The sequence below is a fragment of the Micropterus dolomieu genome, linkage group LG01, assembly GCF_021292245.1.
Source record: "Micropterus dolomieu isolate WLL.071019.BEF.003 ecotype Adirondacks linkage group LG01, ASM2129224v1, whole genome shotgun sequence".
NCBI lineage: Eukaryota > Metazoa > Chordata > Actinopteri > Centrarchiformes > Centrarchidae > Micropterus > Micropterus dolomieu.
In genome coordinates, this window is record NC_060150.1 from 4,969,800 (window position 1) to 4,993,188 (window position 23,389).

The 23,389-nt window shown below is 39.7% G+C and overlaps 1 protein-coding gene across 1 annotated transcript in view; it reads right to left on the reverse strand.

Moving 5' to 3' along the window:
- LOC123973950 (dystrophin-like) overlaps positions 1-23,389 on the reverse strand; it is a 66,380-nt gene that overhangs the window by 6,261 nt on the left and 36,730 nt on the right. The window contains exons 10-18 of the mRNA XM_046054355.1: positions 22,646-22,744; positions 19,470-19,651; positions 17,655-17,805; positions 16,850-16,969; positions 12,185-12,286; positions 9,512-9,619; positions 9,246-9,425; positions 4,901-5,070; positions 2,375-2,498 (exon numbers count right to left, since the gene is read on the reverse strand). Coding sequence (XP_045910311.1) covers positions 2,375-2,498; positions 4,901-5,070; positions 9,246-9,425; positions 9,512-9,619; positions 12,185-12,286; positions 16,850-16,969; positions 17,655-17,805; positions 19,470-19,651; positions 22,646-22,744 — 1,236 coding nt within the window. The remainder of the gene's footprint in view (positions 1-2,374; positions 2,499-4,900; positions 5,071-9,245; positions 9,426-9,511; positions 9,620-12,184; positions 12,287-16,849; positions 16,970-17,654; positions 17,806-19,469; positions 19,652-22,645; positions 22,745-23,389) is intronic.

The following is a 23,389-nucleotide window of genomic DNA, read 5'->3' on the forward strand; positions in this document are numbered from 1 at the left end:
TTCTTCAAGTATTGGCTTGCAACTATTTTGGCTCTTGAGACCTTAAAAAGAATAAATATATACTCGCGACCCGTTGTCACAAAGCATGACCTGACTGTGGACATAAGCTGTGAGCTGAAGACTGATGTTTGCCTCTCGGATTGTGTTATTTCTGGAACCCCCTCGGATTTATTGTAGGATCTGACACACAGGTTGAGAACCACTCTAAAGTGCTGGTTCTCATTTACGTCACGTCATGTTTATCTGGAAGTCTAGTCTAGTAGCGCATGTCTCCCTCTAGGTTTGAGTGTATAAGCTACACAATGGTGTATACTATGTTGGTGTAAACATTACAGTATGTAATTTAATAAAACTGCAAAAAAAATATGTTTAGTAAGTTTAGATTATAAACATTATAAATACTAAATTGAAAGAATCAATTGTTCTGCGTGAAACATTTAGGACTCAAAGTTCCTCTGCAATAGAGAGATCCCACACCTTTAGCCTGTGAAGTGGATAAAATCCAAACTTGTTTTGCTTCCTAATATGGTGTTCTGGAAGAATTTAATGATTTCTTATGTAAGCTGCTGCTGAGAGCTGAGCTGACAGCAAAGCTGAAGAGGCAACCAAGATCAGAGGAGATTTTGAAGAATCTGCCTACAATCAGTTTGCATCTAACCGTGCATGCATCATTTGTAAATCTGGTAGTTAAGTTTTGTATCTTGTTCACAAACAGTGCTTAAAAGCTTCATACATTGTTAATGAGGGCTGCAGTGGTTTTGTGTTTAAATCATTTATTATGAATGGTGTGTAAATGACTTAAAGTCACACCAGTTTGTTTTGTGCCTAATCTACAGCTTAAATTGTTTATCATGACCAACCATGAATCAGTGCTTTGTGAGCCATTTGTATAAATTGACATTGTTCATTGTGAATTCATTGTGAATGCAATTATATTAGTGGATTTACATTAACTGATTGCTGCCTCTAATATAAAGATGTAGCAAATGGCAGTCGTTTGGATTCATTTAAAGCTGCTCTACCCATTATTTTTAAACGAACAAGGGGTCAAATTACTATGGGTAAAGTGAAAAGAGCCGCTCGTAGTGATGAAACCACACCGAGTCTGCAGTTCCCCTCAGCTCTATGGAGCTTTTCAGCCTCCTTGTTTTGTACCTCATGGTTTTGGTTTTATATCCCACAACTTTACTACTTTGGATAAGTCTCACCAATCTCCTCTACCAAGTTTACAGCTGTTTTCAGCTAAAAAATAACTTTAAAAACCCAACTCAGCTACTTTCTAGCTAGATTTGGCAACTTCTCAGACACCTTTTGCAGCATTTTTCAGTGAATGTGCTCTCATGTGGCTGTCGCTCACTGGACAGACAGCATTTAGTAGGCGGGGCAGAGCAGCAACACATTCAGTCAAAACATCAAGGAGCTGTGAATGTGCGTACCTAACGACCAATCGCTGATCCCCATTGCTTGTCCGGGGAACTCCTTCTCCTTTGCTTTTATTAAAAATGATTTAACTTTACGATTTACGTTTTTTAAAAATACACAAGAGTATATGAATATTACAAGTATGAGTTTATTCCAGCATCTGGAGCCTCTCCATTCAAGAAACTTCAGTTTCACAGCCAGTACAACAACCTTCATTAAAAGATTTTGAAATTATAGGTAGATTTAGATTTACTGAAATGCGTTGATAGCAGCTTGAAAAATAATAACAACTGATGATAAAGCTAGTTACAGCCAGTTATGTTTAGCTTGAGTGCTACTTTTCACTGAAAAATGTTGGCAACACTTCACCAAACAGCAGACAAACACAGTTAGCAGCTAGGTGATGAGCTTTTAGCAGCAAAACAATTATTAATTTTTTTTTTTTTTTTTTTTTACCTTTGGACGGAGCCAGTCTAGCTGTAGCCCCCCCCCCCCCCCTGTTTATTTAGCAAACAAACTCTTGGAAAGCCAACATATTCCTTGAAGCTACATGGAAAGACCTGTTTGTCATGCTACACCAGGTTGTTGCCATATTTTATCATTTGCTGCAGTAAGCAGAAACTGGTACTGGAGTACGCTTCTTTGATTCTCCTGTTTACTGTGTTTATAGGACAAATCCAGTCCGTTGACAGGCCTAGGTAGCTGCTGTAAAAAGTTTGAATCATTATGGACACTTTGCTGCGTCTCATACTTCGACCGAGCCACATCAGCGCTGTCCTGTATGCATAATCACAGTTCAAAGCGTCCTCACAGGTATGATTGCCATATGGAAGGTAAAATTCATTTCTCACCCAACTGTGTGATGGTACCTTGTTATTTCAGCTACACAGGCCTCAGCAGATTAAGCTCTGCGGGGCGTCTCACAAACACACATGCACACAGGTGTTTTTACCTGCACTTTGTCGTGCAGATCCTGAATGCTGCCGTCCTTGCGTGACACAGAGAACTCGGGGCTCTGTAGGATGGCCTCACCACGAGTCATGTAGCTGTGGACCTCTGTGAAGTCAACGTCAAACCTGAGGACACACACACACACACAAACACACTTGATAATGTTACCGGCTATGCTGATATTGTTGAGCTGCAGCTTTGTATGAAAAAGAAATTTTCATGATGATGCATCTTTTGTTGTTCCTGTTAACTCTAAATTATTTAATTTGGGGATTACCTTGTTCATCACTACAGCTAACAACACATTAATCATTTTCCTCACTTGATATTTTAAACAGCGATTTGCTTTTCCACAGCACCTACACTCTAAAAGTAGAAATGTAATTCTGTGGTGGTTTAATTTAAAGTTACAGCTAATTTTTAACCACAACCTGGACTTGATTGGTTCCCCTTATTTGACAATACATTAACGCCATCTAATTAGGCAGATATGGAAAGTCGCCTCATTCCCTCATTTGGTCAGAGGAGCCAGGATGTCAGCCAATCAGGGTCTAGAACTGTGAGGAGGTGGTTTTCACCTCCATTTGGTAAATACGCCTGTAACACTTACAGGAGGGAGTGTAAGTTCTCTTAAATCACGTTCATAATATAATAACATTATTGAATGAATGAATGCAAAGTTTTATTTTTGTGTCTGACTATTTACATTATCCATCCCATGTGGAATTATCGACACACATACATACAGCCCTGTGAAAAAGTTTTAGGTGCTGAAGAAAGTAAGAATACTTTCAAAAACAGACATGTTTATAGATTATATTTATCAATGAACAAAATGCAAAGTTAGATAACAGAAGAAAAATGGCTTGTGGAATAAATTATATAAAAAAACATTTTTTGTCTATTTTTTAGTGAATATGTTGGCAACAATTTAAATGAGGAGGCAAGAGCGTGCTACTGTCAACCACAATGCTGATTGCCTTCTTCATTGTTCTGTCTCTGTAGATCCAAACTTGGTAACGTAAGCCCGAGTAGTTTGCCAGCTGTTGTTACAGTTTTTCTGACAGCCTGTTTGTGTGCCTCGGTAGCGTTGCCAACCAGCATGATGATGCAGAAGGTTAAAACACTTTCAATAAAAGGACATTAAAAGATTTAGGGCATTTTGTGTGGACATTGAAGGATAGCAATTTCTTTACAAAGAACGCCCATGAGCAGTATACTGTATATATTGTTTTGTAATTTGATTCATAACATATATTTTGCTTGTCAATCATCATGTTTTGTATGTCAACTGTTGATCTTGAAAGTGACTTACTTAGTACATCTACCAACTGTATGTAATAGAATAAGTATTTAGTAGCATAAAATTGAAACAGTCAAGCAAAGTGCCTGAAAACTGTATTACTAAGCACAGTACTTGAGTAAGGCTTTGTTCAGACTGAAGGCAAATCAGGTTTGTTTCTCAAATCAGATCTTTAAGATAGACTTTCCTCACAGTCGTTTGCAAGAGATCGGATTTCAGACATGACCGACAAATCTGCATGGGATGTGGTAACCACGTAGGCGTCAGTAAGTTTGGTGAGGCAGCTTTCCAACAAAGAAGCATGAGCAATAGAGATCTATCATCTCGCCGACCAGACAATCGTAATTGTCAAGTCCTCCCCCTGTCGCACCAGACAAACTCGGAGAGGGAGGAGTTCTGCGACACAACATAAAAGAGCGCAGCATGGATTCTGCTCAGCCGCTCTGATGCACTTTTTTTTTCCTGCCGCCAGATTTTCGACAACTCTCACTTGACACCAAAGGAAAGAAAACATACCTCAAAGCCTGTTGCACACGGTTTTGAGGAAATATTTCGTTCAACCTGTGGTGGAAAACGTTTTGAGATTGAACTTGCCCCAGCTTTGTGTCAAGTTCTGACCCCTACTCTTCCTCTGATTGGCTAACCGTAACCCCAACCTTAACCAACAGAGGCAAACGAGGACACTGAGTGGTTGAAAATCTGGTCTGGAAAAAAATTATGCAACACAGAAATTTGATTTGAGCGGCCAGAGCGTCTGGATCTGTAGAAATCCGAATCACATTTCAAACCACCTCCAAATGTGGCTTGGATCTGATTTGCTTTTTTGCTGTCCAGACTATCCAAAATCAATCTGGAATTCCCTCAAAAAAGGGATTTGGGCTTGCAGTCTGAACGAGGCCAAAATGTACTATGACTTTCCACCACTGCGTAACACATCCTCTTCTAAGGTCGCTTGCTTCACTATGCGCTACAAGATGCAAAAGGATTTTCAGAATCTCCTACTTCACTACTATCAAAGGCTTCATATCAAACTAGCCTTTATAATCACCATCACAGATACTCATTTTCAGCATCTGTAGAGTTTCATCACCTACCTGCTGAGATAAGACAGCAGAAAGGGGTGCATGTAACTGAACATTTCACACAAGTTAGAAAAGAAGCTTGATGTTGTAATACTAATTATAATTCAGCGTCGACTTCCTCAGTGTAGCAACGCACACCCACCTCTTCCTGAGTTCAGAATCCACCACGACCTGTCTCTTTTTCTGCGGCGGTGGTGACTCTCGGGTCTGGCGCACAGCTGACACCTTCTCCCTTGTAGTCACCTTGGTAACGGTCGCAGTGACAGAGTGGGTCAGCTCGGACTGCTGGGCCACGCTGACAGCCGACGAGAGCTGAAAGTGCACGCAAAAAAAATACATTTAGACAAACTGCACACGACAGCAGGCGCACTATAAGTTTACAAGGATTTGTCAAAATCATATAGATCCCAAATCACCACTTAACACACTGTCACATCTGCCTACACACACACACACACTCAGAGTGCATCAACGTCATCAGATATACTGAGCTTATACAAGTGCTACATTTAGAGACAATAAGATACAGAGAAAGAGTTTTATTTATTTATTTTTATTGGCAATGGTGCAGTCTGAACAGATGAGTTTTCAGTTTACTACGGAAGATGTGTACAGTTTCTGCTGGGGTGTACGGTTTGACAACGTCCTAGATATAGGATGGGCCTGAGCCATTCACAACACAGTAGACAAGTAACAGTGAATTGGATTCGAGCAGCCACAAGAAACCGGCACATGGTGCGGAGGGGCGGTGTAGTGTTGGGAGAACTTGGGTAAAACAGCTGAGCTGCTGCTTTCTGAATGAGCCGCTGAGGTCAGCATGAGTTATAATACTCTTGGCGTGAGATGACAAGAGTTTGGACCGTGTATTGTAATTCTGAGCATTGTTCGTTGCTTTCCTGTGATAACAGTGTGTGTGTGTGTGTGTGTGTGTGTGTGTGTGTGTGTGTGTGTGCAAATGTGTGTGCAGCTGAAGAGCTGCAGACTGTGTGTGTGCCTGAAGAGGTCAATCAGCTAATTATCTGACTGATTATAATGGACAATTACTTGACAGAGAGGAAGACAAAGAGGGAGAGAGAGAGGGAGTGAAAGAAAGATTGTGTAAGTTAAGTCTTAAGTTAAGCACATACTTATATTTGGTAAATTTTCTATGTTATCACGTTTTTTAATATTATTATAAGTTCATACAACAAATTATGTATATTTTGAATAGTGCGGTCACGATAAACGCAATATTGAAATACCACACTAGTGACAAGCCAACCGCAGAGGATGGCAAGCAATAGAAACAAAAACTATGTTCATACCTTATTACAGTTACAGTTCTGGGCATGTTAAGTTAATAAATCAATGCTTCAAAAGTTCGACAAGCAATACAAGGGCCGTAAGGGTAACGGTTCGTGCCCAATGATGGATTGCCATGGGCTGTCCGTGACCTGACTACAAACTTGGAAGCCATATTTTATGTTGTTTTACTGTTTATTTTGTAGGTTAGCAAACTTGGCATTAGCACATGTCAAGGACCAGTCAAGGAGAACCTGTGTGAACTGTGAAAGTCTAATTTGAAGCGGACTACTTCATTTATCATAAATTAAGACATTTGCAAAAACAAAACCACGCATGCTTAATCACTTCACCGCGACAGCCCTCTATTTGCCCGCTATTTAATCTTTAAGTGAGAGCATTCAACTGCATACATTTTTATTCACGACAGGTGTTTTGAGTTTATAGTGTGCATGGGTAAAGAAGTTTAGGAACAACATGGTGCTAGTAAGATGCAGAGAAGTCTGCAAACTTGAAAAAAGATTTTGAGCAGTTATACTTGATGAGAACGTTTAACAACATGTATTTAGTGTTCATGTAAGCAGGACTAGAAAATCAGGTGGGTAACGGGCCGGGCTTAGGTGTAACCTTGTATAAGAATCACCTATCTTCAACGTTTTCACTGCCTCTGACACAAGTCAAAAGAATCTAGGTACTTTTAGCATGGAAAAATGGCCACTACAGATGGAGAGAGTGTAACCGGTAACTCTATGATGGATAAGTGTGTGTGTGTGCTTTCAAACATTTTATGCTTATTGTATTAAAATCTACTTTTATTAAGAAAGGAACTGAGTGTATTTATCAATATGTCACACTATCGCTTTAAGTTCCAGTCTTTGAGCTTTTGAGTATAGACAGAATTAGAAGGAGCACTTCAGGACATAAAGGTTCCTTGCAAACCTATAATACATAATATATCCCATTACTGAAGCTCTCCAGGAAAATCACAGAAACACTTTGTGTTTACCTTATCCCTTGTCAGTGAGCATTTCAGTTTTAAAAGCACAAATGTGACAACAGAGAGGTGGGGCGGAGGGGGATCATGAAGAGTGATAACTACTGCTGATTGAAAGCACCTCCTTCATCAGTGAGTTTTCTCAGGACAGAGCATGTAGGAGAGGACTGCACACTGTGTCAGTCCTAATTCCATTCTTTCCTCCTCAGTATTCTTCACTGGTGTGTAACATAAACCTCTGTAAGTGTTCAATGACCTCTGTCACCCAGCCAATCCATTTATTTCCTCTGTCCCTCAGGCCAAACACCCGCAGCTACTAGGACTCAGTTTCATCACAACAGCATCCTTATATAGCAGGGCAAATGTGGCCTCAGGGTGTCTGGATGCCAGAAGGATTTCCTTTTGATTATAAGTCATTGGTCGGGCTATAAACCAAAACAAACCGGTTTGGTAAACAAGCGAGGAGCACACTGACGGTTTCATTTAGGAACAGAAGAAGACAACCTTATAAGGATTTTTGATTGATTAACTTTTGTCTACATTTTGCCTTCAATCCTAACTCTTGTACTCTAAAACGTGTTTAAACTGCTACTTAATCAACTATCTTGGTGCCTGAGTTGCAACTTCCTGCTGGTTTTTATTCTACCTAATCACAAACTGATTAAGAGCCGGGGCCCTGAGTGAATGAAATGAAGTGCAATCAGCTAGCTGATTGGACAGACTCTCAGCCCTGAGAACCAAGGCTGACAGACTCTGAGCTGGCCAGAACGTTGGTTAAAAGCTAAAGCAAAGTTGTTTTGATTGTCTAGATTTAACTTACTTAAATTCATGGGTTACTTACATGTCCAACTCAAACGTCTGTAACACAATCCTTTTGTTGTGTGGGAATTTAATTTGTGGAAATAGAGAGTTTTATGCTCATTTAAAAAAAAAAAAGTTTAGAGCTGCTTTAAGCAGCTTGAAAATCTCTGGACTTTTCAGAAAGGCGCTGGTGTCGGCTCTGTTGCTTCTATTCAGGCACCCAATCATATAGTAGATTGGGTGGGACATGTAAGTTTGTTGTCAGTCGTGTAGTCAACCCTCTGTTAATGTGGCAGGGTTTTTTTCTCTCACCTCTCAGCGCTTCCTTTTGCCAGAAAACACTATATGGACACAAGTCCTAAAGCTCAATAATTAACACACTGTTTCCTGGAACTACTTCTTGGCTGGGTGCATTGATTGATTGCCTGGCAGCCTCCTGGTGATAACCAGTGTTAAGCAAGTGACTTGAAAAACTTGATTAATTACTCATTACTAATTTAAACAGTAATTTAAAAATGACTAATTACTCAACAGCAAGTTACAAAGGTTACGAGTTACATTAATTGTTACATTTCGTTACCCAGCTCCATCAGACATCTTCTGTATTTGTAGAAATAGAAAACAAGACATTGTGGTTCGACAAACAGGCAGCCTGCAGTTTGGAGGGATTTACTGACCATCAACAGCTGGCTTAACTGCCCCCCTGCGACTGCACGCAGCTCTCTGGATTTCCCGACCTCAGTGAAGCTGGGGGTTCACACCCTCCAACTGAATAAAACAATGTTTCCTGAATGTAGGCTTTACCTTTGCTAACTTTAATAAGCTGACTAGGAGCCACATTTCTTATCATTTGGTAGCGGCAAACTATCTGGCCCCACCTTCAGCGCCCTGTGCCAAGCAAGCACATCCCGGACCAGTCTCTACACTGAAAGCACTAAACACACTAAACTGATATCCACCTTGCATCTAATTTCCAGTAACATGGTAAGCAAGCCAACTCTGCAAAAGATAAGTAAGTTAAATTAAGTTAAGTAACAGAGTGTTACTTACTTTAGTAAATGTAATTTAACTACTCAAATTGTAATGCAAAACCACAACTTGTTGCTTTGAATAGTATGTTCTTGTGGCCTAAAAACAACATCCATCCATCCATCGTCAACCGCTTATCCTGCTTACAGGGTCGCGGGGGTAAAAACAACATACGATGTGTAAATTTGTCAAAATTCTAGGTGCTTTTGGGTAAATTTTTCATAGCTTTGGATAGAGCCAGGCTAACTGTTTCCCCCTGTTTCCAGTCTTTATGCTAAGCTAAGTTTCATCATATCCTACAGACACAACAGTGGTTTTGGTCTCTTCCTCAAGAAAGTAAGCAAGTAAGTGCATATAATACACCAATTACACCAACCTTTACCTGGGAGCTGCTCATCTCCAGACTCTGGACCAGTCGGTCCCAGCGCTGGGCAAAGCTATCCAGTCTGGCCTCCAGTTTGCTGGCCACCTCTTTGTTCTTCACGCTGGACAGCAGGTCCTGACTCATGGAGCACAGCTTGTCCATGGCGGGGCGCTTTACCTCCAGGTCTGCCTTCACCGTCTGGTGGAACATAAATACACATACACACTACATTTATCCTTCATGCCACATAAAATGGATAGTAGATCTGTTTCAGGGAGACTCACAGCAAGACGGCGGAGGCAGGCCACCATCTCTGTCTGGTCCTTCAGGTTGGAGGTCTTGATGGAGCGAACAAGCTCCTCCTTCTGAGTCAGCCAGGAGTCAAATAAACACTGCGATGAGGAGAGCAAAGGCGATAAGAAAAGGGGAAAGAAGAGTAGAGAGTAGAAGGGGGTGAAAAGAAAAGATAAGAATGGAAGAGGAGGATAAAGAAGCATTGATGAAAAGAAGAGGACAGAAAAGAGGAGAAGAAAGGAAAGAAGAAAAGAGGAGTAGAGAGGAAAAAAGAACAGGAGTGGAGAGGAGACATAATGAGGTGAGAACAGGAGAAGGAGAGGAAGTGGGGAAAGGAGATGAGAGAGAATGAAAATAAAGAAGAGGAGGAGAAAGGAGAGAAAGGAGGAGAGGGGAGCAAGAGAAAAGGACATAAGAAAGGGAAGAGATGGAAGAACAGAAAAGACGAGATGAGGAGAAAGAGGGAAAGATGACGAAAGGAGAGAAAAAAAGAGGAGGATAAAGTGAGAAAAGTAGAAGAGAAGATATGAGACAAGAACAGGGATAGATAGGAGAGGAAATGAGGGAAGGAGACGAAAGGAGGGGAGATGATGGGGAAGGAAATAAGAAGAGGACAAAGGAAAGAAGAGGGAAGGGGAGAGGAGACAAGGACAGGGGTATTTAGAAGAGGTAACAAGGAGAGGAAATGAAGGAAGGAGATGAGAGGATGGGAGATGATGGGGAAGGAAATAAGAAGGGGAGCAAGGAAAGAAGAGGGGAGGGGAGAGGAGACAAGGACAGGGGTATTTAGAAACAAGTGGAAGGATGGATGAACGAATAAAAGGCAGAGAGGGAAGAGAAGAAAGATGAGGAGACAGGAAAAGAGGGAGCAGGAGGAGAAAGAAACGTTATCATGTGGAAGGCAGTGCACGTCAAGCCGTTGCCTCCTGTTGGTACAGACGGCTCTTGACTGCGGCATCATCCTCATGCCTATTGTCTGTGACAGCATCTCTCCCTCTGCCCAGGGTTGCAATGTGAATATTTATATCAGTGCATGGACAGTTCATTTGCAACCGGAGCCCGGGGTGGCACTTGAACAAGCGTTTAGCCAGAGAACGTGGGAAATTGAATTCACTGCATTTCCTGATGTTTTGAATAATTTATCAAATTAAATTTGGTTCTTATTGATGTCTCGAAGCCATTGTAGCCAACGATCCCTCATTAGAAAACACAGAGGAGAGGTTATTTCATGATGAATGTCTACTTAGAGAGTAATCACACTTCATGAAATGGGCCCCTGATGCCCCTAGTTCTACATGGTGGGCATATTAAGGTACAGGTACAATGTAAATATATACAGAATGCACAAAGACCTTTAAACAGTAAGACATCAGCATCCAAAAACAGAATTATCTAGATTTTATTACAGTCTTATTGAATAAAAAATATAATATCTCTTAAAATATCATACGTAAAAAATAAATAAATGTATATTTGGCTTTAAATAATACAAAATAATACTGATAAAGATCATTTTTTAATAAATCAAAGGGTAACTCAAAGGGCAGCAATGCAAATCCAGTTTTGGTCTTCTAATCAAGGCTGATCAGTTAATCGTGTTTAATCCAATGGTGTGATTTTAGCTTCCGCAATTCATCACAGAACATGAGCAAATCGGATATCATGACACATCCAATTTCCTTTACAAAGTCTGCCTTGGCTAAAAATATCAACTGCAGAGATGCTGATAAAGGGAAGAAAGAATGATCATAATAATTTCTAATATGAAAGTCACACGCTGATGTTTATTTGCTAATTAGCACTAAACACAAAGTACAGCGGAGGCTCATAGGAATGTCATTAGTTTTGATTTGGCCATAAACCAAAGTATTAGAGAGATTACCTTTTTGACCTGATGATGGTGCTAGAGGAACAATTAAGGGATCACCAAAGTTATTACAATTCATCCGGAGGGGAACATGAATGTCTGATCATAATATCACGGCAATGCATCCGACAGTTTATGAGACATTTCGATCTGGACAAAAGCGATGACAGACCAGCAGTGCCATCCCTAGAGCCATGCCACTGTATTTCTTACACTTCTCTGGCTCATTTTTCACATCTTTGCTTCAACACCACTCCATACAACATGATACCATAAAATCTCACAAGTGGCTCAACATGTTGACCTTCTTGCTCACACCATCGTCACATAAAACAACTATGTAACACGGCCACACACACCTCTTAAATGGAAGGTTCACATCCTTTGAAATATGTCCTCAAACATATGCCCACATGGACACTGAAATAGTTTTTGCCTGATATTTATACTGGCTATTAAAAGATGGCGGTGGTGGACAAATTACACAGTCCTCTTTGCTTGTATGTATTCTAATGTATTCTAAACTTGAAGTTAATGTGAGACTTCAACAGTCTGAGTTAGACAAAACAAGTTGGTATCTTCCACAGTTACAGAAATTTTTTTTGTTACTGTCCCTCTATGAATATTAAGTCTATTTCAGCTTAACATTTCTCTTAAAGCCTGCAGAATGTGGGTGTAGACACGATCTGGATGATCTAATCTCATTATACATGCAGCAAATACTGCTGTGATCCTGCCTCAGCTCCGCACACACACACACACACACACACACACAACTGCAGACTCGCGCTCATACCTGTTCATTAGTGAAGTGCTGCCATTTCAGTAAAATCTCCTGAAGAAGAATCCAGCGTTCTTCTGTCCATCGACAAATGGCTGCCCAGCGGTCACCTAGCACCTGCATGCACACACACACACACACACGCACATAAATCTTCAACTAATGTCTGGATTAATACAGAAAATCCTTTTGAATCATTTCTCCCGAGGGACTGGAACATTTTCATTACATCGCCTCAAACTCTTATGGATTCAAATTTTCACTTGCCAGTTAAATTTTTTTAGCTGCCAGAAAATGTAGTTTTATTCTCGTTCCTCTCAGGCCAGAGGGACAGAGCTGATCATGATTGTGGAAGGGCATGAAATTCAGAGATGACAAGAACAAAATGCCTATATATTCTATGAGGCTGCTGTATAACAATGACAACATAGTAAACACAGTTGTAATAATATAGAACATGTGTATATATCCATAGGAGAAGTTACAATTGCTGACAAATAGTGTACATTGATAAATACTTTAAAATGATCATATAGCAGCAGCTTAAAAATACATAATAGGGTATGCATATATACATCTTATAAATTCTAAATCCTTATTTCAAATCCAAATATTAAAATTAAAGTACATCTTTCTTCTAGCGGCTCATCTGAACTTCTCTGAACATACCCTGATAGGACAGATCCGTTCCATTCAGGCCTGAGTGCATGTTCTTGATGGATGGGTGTTCAAATCCCTCTTGCATTTTGGTGTCTGAACTTCACCAACCCAATTTGAGCAACTTGAATTTTATATTATATGAAAGTGACTCAGCAGCTTAAATATAGCTGTTTGAATATTGGACGCTTTTTAGCTGAATTTGTGGGGAAAAAACAACTTAAAGTTTTATTTTTTTTTATTTTTTTTAAATTGCACCACTTCAAACCACCTTCTGGAAATTTCAAAAGGGGTCATTCAAACCGACAGGAATTCAGATGGTTTTCAAAGTATGTGGTAAATGGACTTATATATAGCACTTTTCTACCTTTACAGGCAGAGTGCTTTACAATTTGCCTCTCATTCACCCATTCAGACACACTGATGATGGAGGAGCTGCCTCGCAAGGCACTGGCCTGCCCATTAGAAGCAATTTGGCGATCAGTATCTTGCAGGAGGAGCTGGGAATTAAACCACCAACCCTGGGATAAAAGACAACCTGCTCTCATTATAATTTAACATTATAAATTACGTGGTATTACTTATAGAATTGAAGTTATTATTGTCCTTATTAGCCTCCAAACAAGAAAGACTAAAAGGTTAATCAACATACAGTTTCCATTGCTCTTTTCTGTCTGTTGGTTATATTTGTTATATTGAGTTTTTTTACTTCGTCCTTCGTAAGGATCTGAACACAGTATGTGTATTAAAGCATGCAGGACACACACTGACACACAAATGCACACAGAGGGGTTGAGCTGTAAAAGTGTATTTTTCCTGACTCCATTGTATCGGCGTATTGGCAGCTGGCTGTTAGCTGAGTAAAATGGGAGAGACACTCTTCCGTTCCATTTAACTGGCAAAGACAAAAACCCACAATGTGTCCACTGAACAAAGTCATCAGAGTGACAGAGAGACAGAGAGAGGGGAGGGCAGTGAGGGAGGAAAGGAAATGAAAAGACAATGACATGCAAAAGAAAAAAAAAGCGAGAGACAACGGAGCGGGTACAGACAGACGTGGAGAGAGAGGCTCAGCAGGTTAATCTTAAGATGAATGGCCTGTAATTAATCAAGTGACAGTTCAACAGTGAGGAGAAACCAGGGAAGGCACCTTCTGTTTGCATTTTAACATGCCGGCACACAAAGTTCTCTCTCATCTATTTATCTCTTGTATGTAGTAATAAACAGCACTGCAGGAAACAAAGCAAAGCGAGCAAACATCCAGAAATTTAAAAGAAAGTCAAACCTGAAGTAGCATTAGGTTTCTAATGATGTTAGGTGTGACTATACTTTGCATGCAACACAAACAAAATGTTTTCTGCATTGTAATTGCTTAATTCGACATTGTGAATTCATGATACCCCCATCAGCCTTGTCATTCATATTTGTGCAAATGACTATTTCCATTTTTTGGAAGGAGTTTTCTGATTCAAGTGTGGGAGAAGAGATTTTCAGTTTCAGCTCATCTGCGTTCACTACAGAGCAACTTACTTTTATCCACAACTCCTCAAACCTTTTCTCCCCAAGGAAGAGATTCAGTCGTGTCCAATCATTCAACTGTCCTCATTTACTGTTCATGCATATCGCCAGCTCTGCCCAAATTTCCGTTTGCTGGCTTGATTGCACCTTCTCCAAAGATAACAGATTGAATTCCCAAGATGAAATCACCATGACTTCTTCTTTTCTCCTCGCATCAACTTCCTGTTTTCCACCAAGTCAGCTCTCCATCTCAGTTATGATCATATGCAGCTTAGTCTGGAAACTGCAGTTTGATGTCGCTGTTAAAATATGCTCTATTTCATGTTCTCCTTGTGCATGGATGGATTATCACAATCATGGTCCCTGAAGCCAGATACAATTTTAACATACACTTCAGGAAATGTAATCTCTGTAGTCTGTCGGATCTGATGCAAGTGCAAAACAGATCATCACAGAGGTGTTCGTCCATATCAGGAGGATACACAGAGGAAAACACCTGTAGCAGCTTATAATTATATTGCACTTGTATTGACATGTAACAGAGTCCTCTTACACATATTTCCACACAAAAAAACATGTGTTTAACTTGCATGTGGTTTGTAAGTAATTCAAATCCAAATGACCTTCGAGTTTAAGGGTGAGAAAAAAAATTAATGTCTAACCTGCCTGATTGGACTGCTTGTTTGCTGTGGTTTGTTTAGGCTATTTTGGAATCTAGAAATCAAATAACTGTGCCGAGACCGCCTGAAAAGGAGGGTCTGGTTCCAAGTGTGGTGTGAAAAGCAAAGCAGGGTGACCACAGGACTGTGTGATAGCAGAAATGTGATTTTAGTATGGAATACATTACTATTAAATCTGGTGATTTACTATCATATATGCTTGTCAGCATGTGAGTGATGAGATTGTTCCTGATTAAAACAAAAACTGTTCCACCCGTGACCATATGACTTTTACAGCTCTTGGCTCATTTGTCACTGTGAACATGAAACCGATCAGAACAACAATACATCTTTTATTCCCCCCCTACGTGAACCTAACTACAGGTGTGAAAGAGACGGCAGGCAAAAAAATAAGAGCTTTTCCATCCACTTGTTTTCAATTGGCACACAAAAAAAGCGGAGCCAAACGGCCAGAAATAAAAAAGGCTAAAAATTGCAAGAACATTTTTACAATTGGCGGAGGTAGAAAAGTTGTATCAATGCAAACAAAGTGGAAACAGACTTTGCAAATAAATCTGTACATTAAGCACGTGACCATCAACTGTTCATTTATCTCAGTAATATTCACATAATAGTGGTGAATGGAAACACACGAACCACATTTTCTTTTGCCGATTTTTTAGAAATGAATTTTGCACTATATTTGGAAGGAAACTTGGCTGGTGATCAGAGAAAGTAATGATCTTCAGATGTAAAGTAGCTTTCAAAGGCTATGGAAAAGAACATCACAACAATGGTTGTCAAACATTTTGTTCAACGATGACAAATTAAAATCACAATTTGGACGTTTTAATAATATATTTGTATCCAAACGATTAAGATTCTGAAGAGATTTAAAAAGGAAAAGGAAAAACCTTACTGCAACTTTCACAACCAGCTCTACTTCAACTCGCAAAGCTAAAACCTTAATGCAACAATTCTTTATTGATCCAAGAACATAAAGGATCTTCTCTCTTCCACAGAAGGAGATCTGAGGTCACAATAGCGAGCCTGCAGCTTGTCGGGAAGTGCGTGAACGCTTCGGCGCCACAGAAACTGGTCTCCTTGTTTATCTAATATCCTTGTATCAGATAGTCAATTTCAGGGTGAGATACCTTCCAACAACGGAATCCTGGACAAAGACAGTAACAGGTGCGACTGTGCTTGAACACGGGGCAGCATACTGAAATTAAGGCGGGTGCATTAGAAAGTAGTGGAAATCACCAGCTGCAGTTTTAATAGAGTTCTGCTTTATTCTTTACAGTGTATAGGAGTTAACAAGGGAAACTAAGGCCCATACATCAGAGGCAAAGACAAGCGTGGAGAATTAACCGCACAAACAGGCAGCAAAGTCTGGCTCCTAGCTGGAGTCTGTGTGATGATAACTTATAGAGTAAACAAAATCAGCAGAAAGCTACAACACACACGTAGAGCCCAAGCACATCTCGCTGACAAGGTCTAATTACTGCACAACACCAAAGACGAAACTATCTCCCATTCAATCTATTTGCCCCGAAGAAACAACAACCAGCATCTGCTGCGCGTACTCCCACTGAGAAAGTATGAGGGAGCAGTGAGTGGCGAGAGAGAGAGAGAGAGAGAGAGAGAGAGAGAGAGAGAGAGAGAGAGTGAGAGAGAAACTCCAGAAATAATTTTAAGAGAGATGAAAATTAGCCTAGAGGTATTTGCCTTCCTATGAAACTTCCCCAAAGCTCTGTGTGATCAGCAAAGTGTGAGCAATGTGAGCATGTTGAACACAGATGTGTGTGTTTGTGTAGGTTTGTATACTGTGCGCGCGTGTCCTTACCTGTAATTTGCTCTCCAATGCGGCAGTGGCGCTGTCTCCGTTGCTCTCGTCCACCACCACCACCATGTGGGTCAGAGAGTTCACCCTGACCTGCTCCAGCTCCAGGTCCTCCTGCAGGAGCTACGAGACAGGAACACAAGCAGAATCATAGCACAACAGGAAAAACACAACCTAGTTTTAGTCAGAATGCAGCTGGAAGCAGGAGAAGCTAAGCATTGCTGGTTTCCTGTAAGACCAAAGGAGTTCAAAACAGAACCATGTTTCAATTATATTTCCTTAACAGTGGGTGGCAAACAGAACAGCTGAAGTTAAACTACAGAAAGAAAGATTCTTTTTGTGGCAGACACAAGTCATAAACAGGGCTAACTACTGGTGTGCTCAACTCTTTTCATCCTATGGACGCTTTTTGATGGGCTTTCTTCCAGGAAACGTTTTGAACCGTCCATCCATCTTGCAATCTTTTCAACTCCTCTTCAACCTGTTCATACTCATTCATACCCTCACCTACAAACTTCAAACAACTCTCTACCTATATATATCTTTTTGTGCATGTAATAGGTTTGCAAAGTCAAAAAGCCCCGAGTCCAGCCCAGAGGGAGGGAGTTTAGGTTTGCGAAGCTTGTTCTGGGACATACAGGGTTCCTATTTTCACTTGTTGTGTTTTGCACAGAATGTTCAAACTTACAAACACTTTAATACAAGAATTATGAAGGTCAATCTGTTTTGTAAACTGCATATGTTTCGTGCAAAAACAGAAAGCCTGGATTAGCTAAGCCACATTTAAAAAAAAACAGCAGCTGCCCACCTTGTGCTCTTCCACTTGGTGCTTGACATCCTCCAGGTCAGGACCCAGCGGTTGAGCCCCCATCCTCTTGATCCGCGCCTCCGTCACGTCCAACCAGTCTGTGAGCTGCTGCAGCTGCTGGTGCTGCAGGTTCATCAGGACCTCGTGGAGTCTGGGAGCGACAGGCAATTCAGTGAGCTGTCAGTCTCATGTCGATACAGTGGAGGGTCGGCCATCATCACAAACAGAGTCTATCTCAAGAACAGTTCAGGCGGGCAGATGAAGGTCTGGTTGAACACGTTGATGCCCCAAGCAGTGACTACTGCTAATTTAATTGGTGGAAAAGGTAAAAGCCACCTCTCCTGCTCTTATATTCACCAATGCATTATTACAGACCCTTGCTGTCTTGTCTAAAAGGAATTTGGCAGTCAAGGCCATGTCTGCACAGCTTTGTGCTTGAATCAACAAGATTATCAAAGGAGATAGCTGAACAGTTAATTAAATTTGGCTCGGTGTCAGTTATCATTGGATTCACCATAATTAGAACTGCCGCTGTTCTTTGTATCCATGAATGTTGGCCACTGTGGGATCTTCATTCATTGTGTCAAAAAGATGAACCTTTAGTCATAGGCCTAAATTAAGATGGAAAAAAGAAAGTGAAATAATGTTGGGCTGTGCTATTCTATGAAGTTTAGCGTTGGATAAGATTAAAATAATTTGTGTGTGTTTGAGTGAATATCTACATCTATCGTTTGATGAATACATTCTGTTAAAATGACACATCTCTCCTAAGTAATTTTATCGTCTTCAGAGTCTCTTGGCTTTTATTCCCAAATACTTGTCATAAATCTCTGACTATTACGTCACAATATATTAGGAATATTAAAGAGCGTGGCTTGCGGAAAGTTCTCAATCAGATACCAAAACTCATTGGGGCTGTGGCTTTATCTAATCTGCCAAATTTGCTGTTGTGTTACAAACATCCGTTGCTTGTCCTACTGGATTTATTTATACTTGAACCTTTATATCTGGCCTAGGTCTCTATTCTCTTGAACAGTCGCAGTCTCATGATCTGTCGTTTTGAGTGCAGCCATTACACTTGTCTTGGACATACCAAAAGGCAACACAGTCTTTACGCATTAAACTTAGACGCAGTTTCGTAAAAACTTTTGTACTCCTTCACTTTTCTGACCTTTTTTTTTCCCACTCTTAATAATTCATTTCAGATATGTGCTTTATCTTTTTCCAAATTGATTAATACATTTAGAAGAGCAAGAACTAATTTTTCCAGATACTTACAAGTCAGTTCCTGGAGAGAACATAACCACACAACCCTATTAGATTCAACCCTATAGTTATTTCTTTATCATTTCATCTCAAACTAATTTTGCTCCCAAATGTGTCCAAGTGTAACTACTGCACTTTGACATGGTCTTAAATTAACATTTTTAAAAAATAATTATACTTGCGCTAGTCCCTTTAGGAACTTAGCGTTCCTTCATATATGTACAGAGACAAGATGAAAATGAAGTAGGAGTGAAGGAAACTAACAGCAAGAAATTGAGTTCCGGCGAGTTCTGGGATCAGTTAGAGGCTGAGGTTTGACATAAACACATACGGACAGGCACCTGCACTAAAAGTCCAGTCAAATAATAGACATCAAAAATTGAATCTGATGGTGAGGCTGGATGAAAAGTCAGGGGACATCAGAGGAACAATTTTGGTACCACGTTTCATGGCAATCCATTCAAAAGCGGTTGATATATTTCAGTCTGAAACAAAGTCGTAACCAGAACAGAAAGGCCGACCTAAAAATCTTTGAAATAGAGTATCTACCTGCTCTGTCTCTCCATGCTAGCTACTCTTAGGTGCTCCCACCGGGAGTTCAGGAGGTTCATCTGCTCCCTGACTTCCGAGTTCTCCTCTTCACTCAAGTTGCCCTCCCCTAGCAGGGCAGCGCCGGCCCGGAGGACCCGCCCCACGCTGCCCTGGTGGGTGGTCAGCTCCACCATGTATCCCTGGTGAGAGACAGAACGAAACATTTCACACACAGATCCCCAATGATTCCACTCATTTTACCAAATTAACCCTCCAACAGCAGAGGAGTGCCTACGATCACTACTCCTACTGCATGTCCCATTCCCATTTACTTCAACTGCTCTCAAAATGCATTTCCACCTCTCACCTTAGTGCTTAATCTATTTTCTCAGAGCACTTAACTCTTATAAGATCCTCCCATGGTCTCACACAGCAAAATGGCCAGGGTTAATTTAATTTTGAGAGCACAAGAGTCGATAGTAAGCCAGTGGTCCTGTAAGTCCAAATCCATCAGAGTAAATTCAACACTAACAGTTAGCTTTAAAACAGCTGCTCAGCGCTGTGTCAGCTCTGCAAGCAGACAAACAACTTAAAAATTCACCCATCAATTCAAAACAAGTTACAACAACTGGATTGTTTTGCGATTAGGAACCTATGGGAACCTCGTCTTCCTATTTTAGGGAACCTAGGAATTAGCTAAAATACCTAAAAGAACATTTGGAAAGTTGTTTGTTACAGTTTATGCTGTGCAGCCTTTTTCAGATGTTTGTTCGTCTTCCACCAACAAACAGCAAAGACAGTTTTTTGGTGATGGGCCACTTTACAGTCATTACTGCAGTATTTTCAAGCCGAGCCCACCAGTGCAGAAGAGGCAGGCTCATTCTTTTCTCTAACTACACAGTTTTCCTAGTTACTGGATCTGGTATGTTGTTATTATTGATTGATGGATGCTATTACTTTAAGTTCTTTATGTTTTTTTGGCTGGGTTTTGTCTGTGCAACACTGACTTATAGGGAAATCATTTGAGCAGCTGGGTCATTCCAGGCTATTGGTGACTTTTCGATGTGCTAACGTTTTGGGAAAAAAATAATAAAATTCTCAAGTTTTTAACATTTTATGAGGTAAATTACATGTTACAAGACTTTTTTTTTTTTTACTTAGAAATGTCAATTTTCTACCAAAATATGTTGAATTATAGCAGAAATGTGCACAAACAAACATATGTATTATGTTGATCTTTCTCAACGATACAAATTAACATAAAAACATGCAAAACATTTAACATGGTTTTTAAGTTATTTTAAAAAAGAAATGTTACTAACAGGGTGGAATGACTAAAAATTTCTCAGTTAGTTTCAACAGTAACTTTGTCATTAACTCACACAACATTTTAAATTAATAGAAAATGCATTAAACTTTTTTTTAAACATACAGGATATTAAACACATACAAAATATATGTTACTGCCTATCCAAACACTGTGTAAATGAATATTAACTGATTATAAACAAGAAGGTGTGATCAGTTGCACACCTTCAAACTATCAATACTATCAAAAGTGTTACCTTTAATATATATTGGCAAATTACATGAACAGTTTAAATGACAATTTAATGATTATTAGCATTTATATGCATTTTTGTAATAGATTCTTTAAAATGTGCCCTGTTATGTTCCACCCTGTTCCAAACATAACAGCCATTGCTCTGTGAGACAGCAAACTTTAGTAAGATAGCTCTCCACAAATACATAGTACTTTGGTGTAGCTATCAAGCATGGTTGTTATTTTTGAAAAATGTGGTTTACTTTCTTCATAATTTAGCCTAACAGGGTGGAAATTCAAGACTAGGACATACAAGTTAACGTCATAAAACTTGCAAAAAAAGCAGACAGAAAGTTGGTGTCCAACTCTATTTGCTTCTTTGATTGCTCAACTAATAGGGTGATGTAATTCCTGAATGTGGATTTATGGGAACTGAAGTTGTTTTGTGGAGAAGGCGAAAAACCATACTAACTACCAACTAACAGGGTGGAACGCAATTTTGGGGACACAGTAAATTATAATAAATAATAATATGTTTTTCATTGATATAAATTTATAATTAAATAGATTTTAACTTAATCCATACCATACAATAATAAAGTTATATTTATATTTATTTAGAATTTGTTTGCAAATGTGTCTCATTGAAACTGAAAAATCACTCTGGGGACATTGTAAAAAGGAATGTGTGTTCCCTCAAAAAGGTTTTTAAATTTAAAATATATGTTTTTACATGCAATATTTTGTGTTGATGTTATGAAGAAGACCTCAATGTATAAGAATAGCATTTTGTAATAGCCTTCTCATTTATTTCAAGTACAATATTTAGAGTAACTTCCTGGGGACTTAAAAGTCACCAATAGCCAGGAATGACCTAGCTACCATTAAAAATGTAGTTTAGGTTTTGTAATAATGGACCTTATTGTTAACCTTTAAATGTGATGACGCTTTAACTATAAATATATTATTAGAAAATACAAATGTAACATTTTGGCCATTTTATGTCAAGACAGACAATCATTTTTGTGTTCCTTAGTAACACCACAGCTCTTGTTGTAACGGGGCGTGTTTCTTTTGTTAAGTGAACGCAAATTATTAAGTTAATTGAATAGAAAATTGACAAATTTGTTTTACCTATCTACTCAATTTCTCACACAAGAAATCGAGTAGATAATTTTCAAACATTGAATGCATTCAAATAACTACTAAAATCTATGCTGTCAATGCCATGTCAACACAACTTTCCCTCTACATGGCTCTGGAGCAACCATAGCGACTCAGTAGCTGCAGCTACTAGGCATACAGCACAGCCTATAGTGGAAAAACCTAACCTACCTTAATAATAGATTATTGTCTTGGAACGGAGCTCACCTCTAGGCATACATCACAAGCACTGGTTGACAGTGATTGGGTAATTACTCTCACTGCCAGAAGGGGAGACAAAAGTTCTGTACTGGAGGATTAACTTAAAAAATATGTCAAGCTCACAAGGGATAAATGTTTGTGCCAGGTAAACATGACAACACGAAAACTTTACATCATGCATGAAGTGGTGTTTAGAGCGTCGTATTAAATGGACGCTCTGTTAAGGGCAAAAAAAAGCTGATCATATAGCATAACTAGCAACAGACTTCACTTCTTTGACTCTCACCTCGTGTGTGTGGAACTGCTCCTTTACCTCCTCCACATGGTTAGAGATGGGAGGCTGGCCTTGGAGTCCATCTTCAGCCGACAGCAGCCATGTCAACACCTTCAAATTGGAATTAATGTAACATACTTATTATAAGTATTATACTTATTAATATTCTATTTCCTGTTGTCAACAAATCCCATGAAGAGTTTAAACCAACAATGCAGGTATACGCCGTATACCAACTAGGAAAGGTCATGGACTTCCGTATACCCAGTTAAAATATCGAGAAGATACGTAACAACATGGTTTTGTGACAGAACTTTCACACTTTCATTCATAAATTAAATAAATTTCCCCCCTCTGTGGGGGTGCAAAGCACTAATTTTTGGCGCTTCTGTGGTCTGTGACGGGGATCTGATGTCACCTACTACATATTCACCATTCACTCACTAAGCCTAAGTGCTCAAACACAAACTAACATTCACACTCATTCACAGCCACCAGAGGCAGTTCAGTATCTTGCCCAAGGACACTTCGCCACTCAGCCTAGAGGAGCCGGGGATGGATGCACCGACCTTCCGATTAACAGGCAACCTGCTTTACCTCCTGAGCTACAGGTGAAGAACTGCACGAATTTTCATTGTTATTACTGCTAAGCCTCAGCTTATCAGTAGCATATGCGACAACTTCGGAGTGAGAACAGTTTGGTTAGTCAGCTGTATATTATAATCAAATATCACTCAAGCAGGAGAAAACGTATTT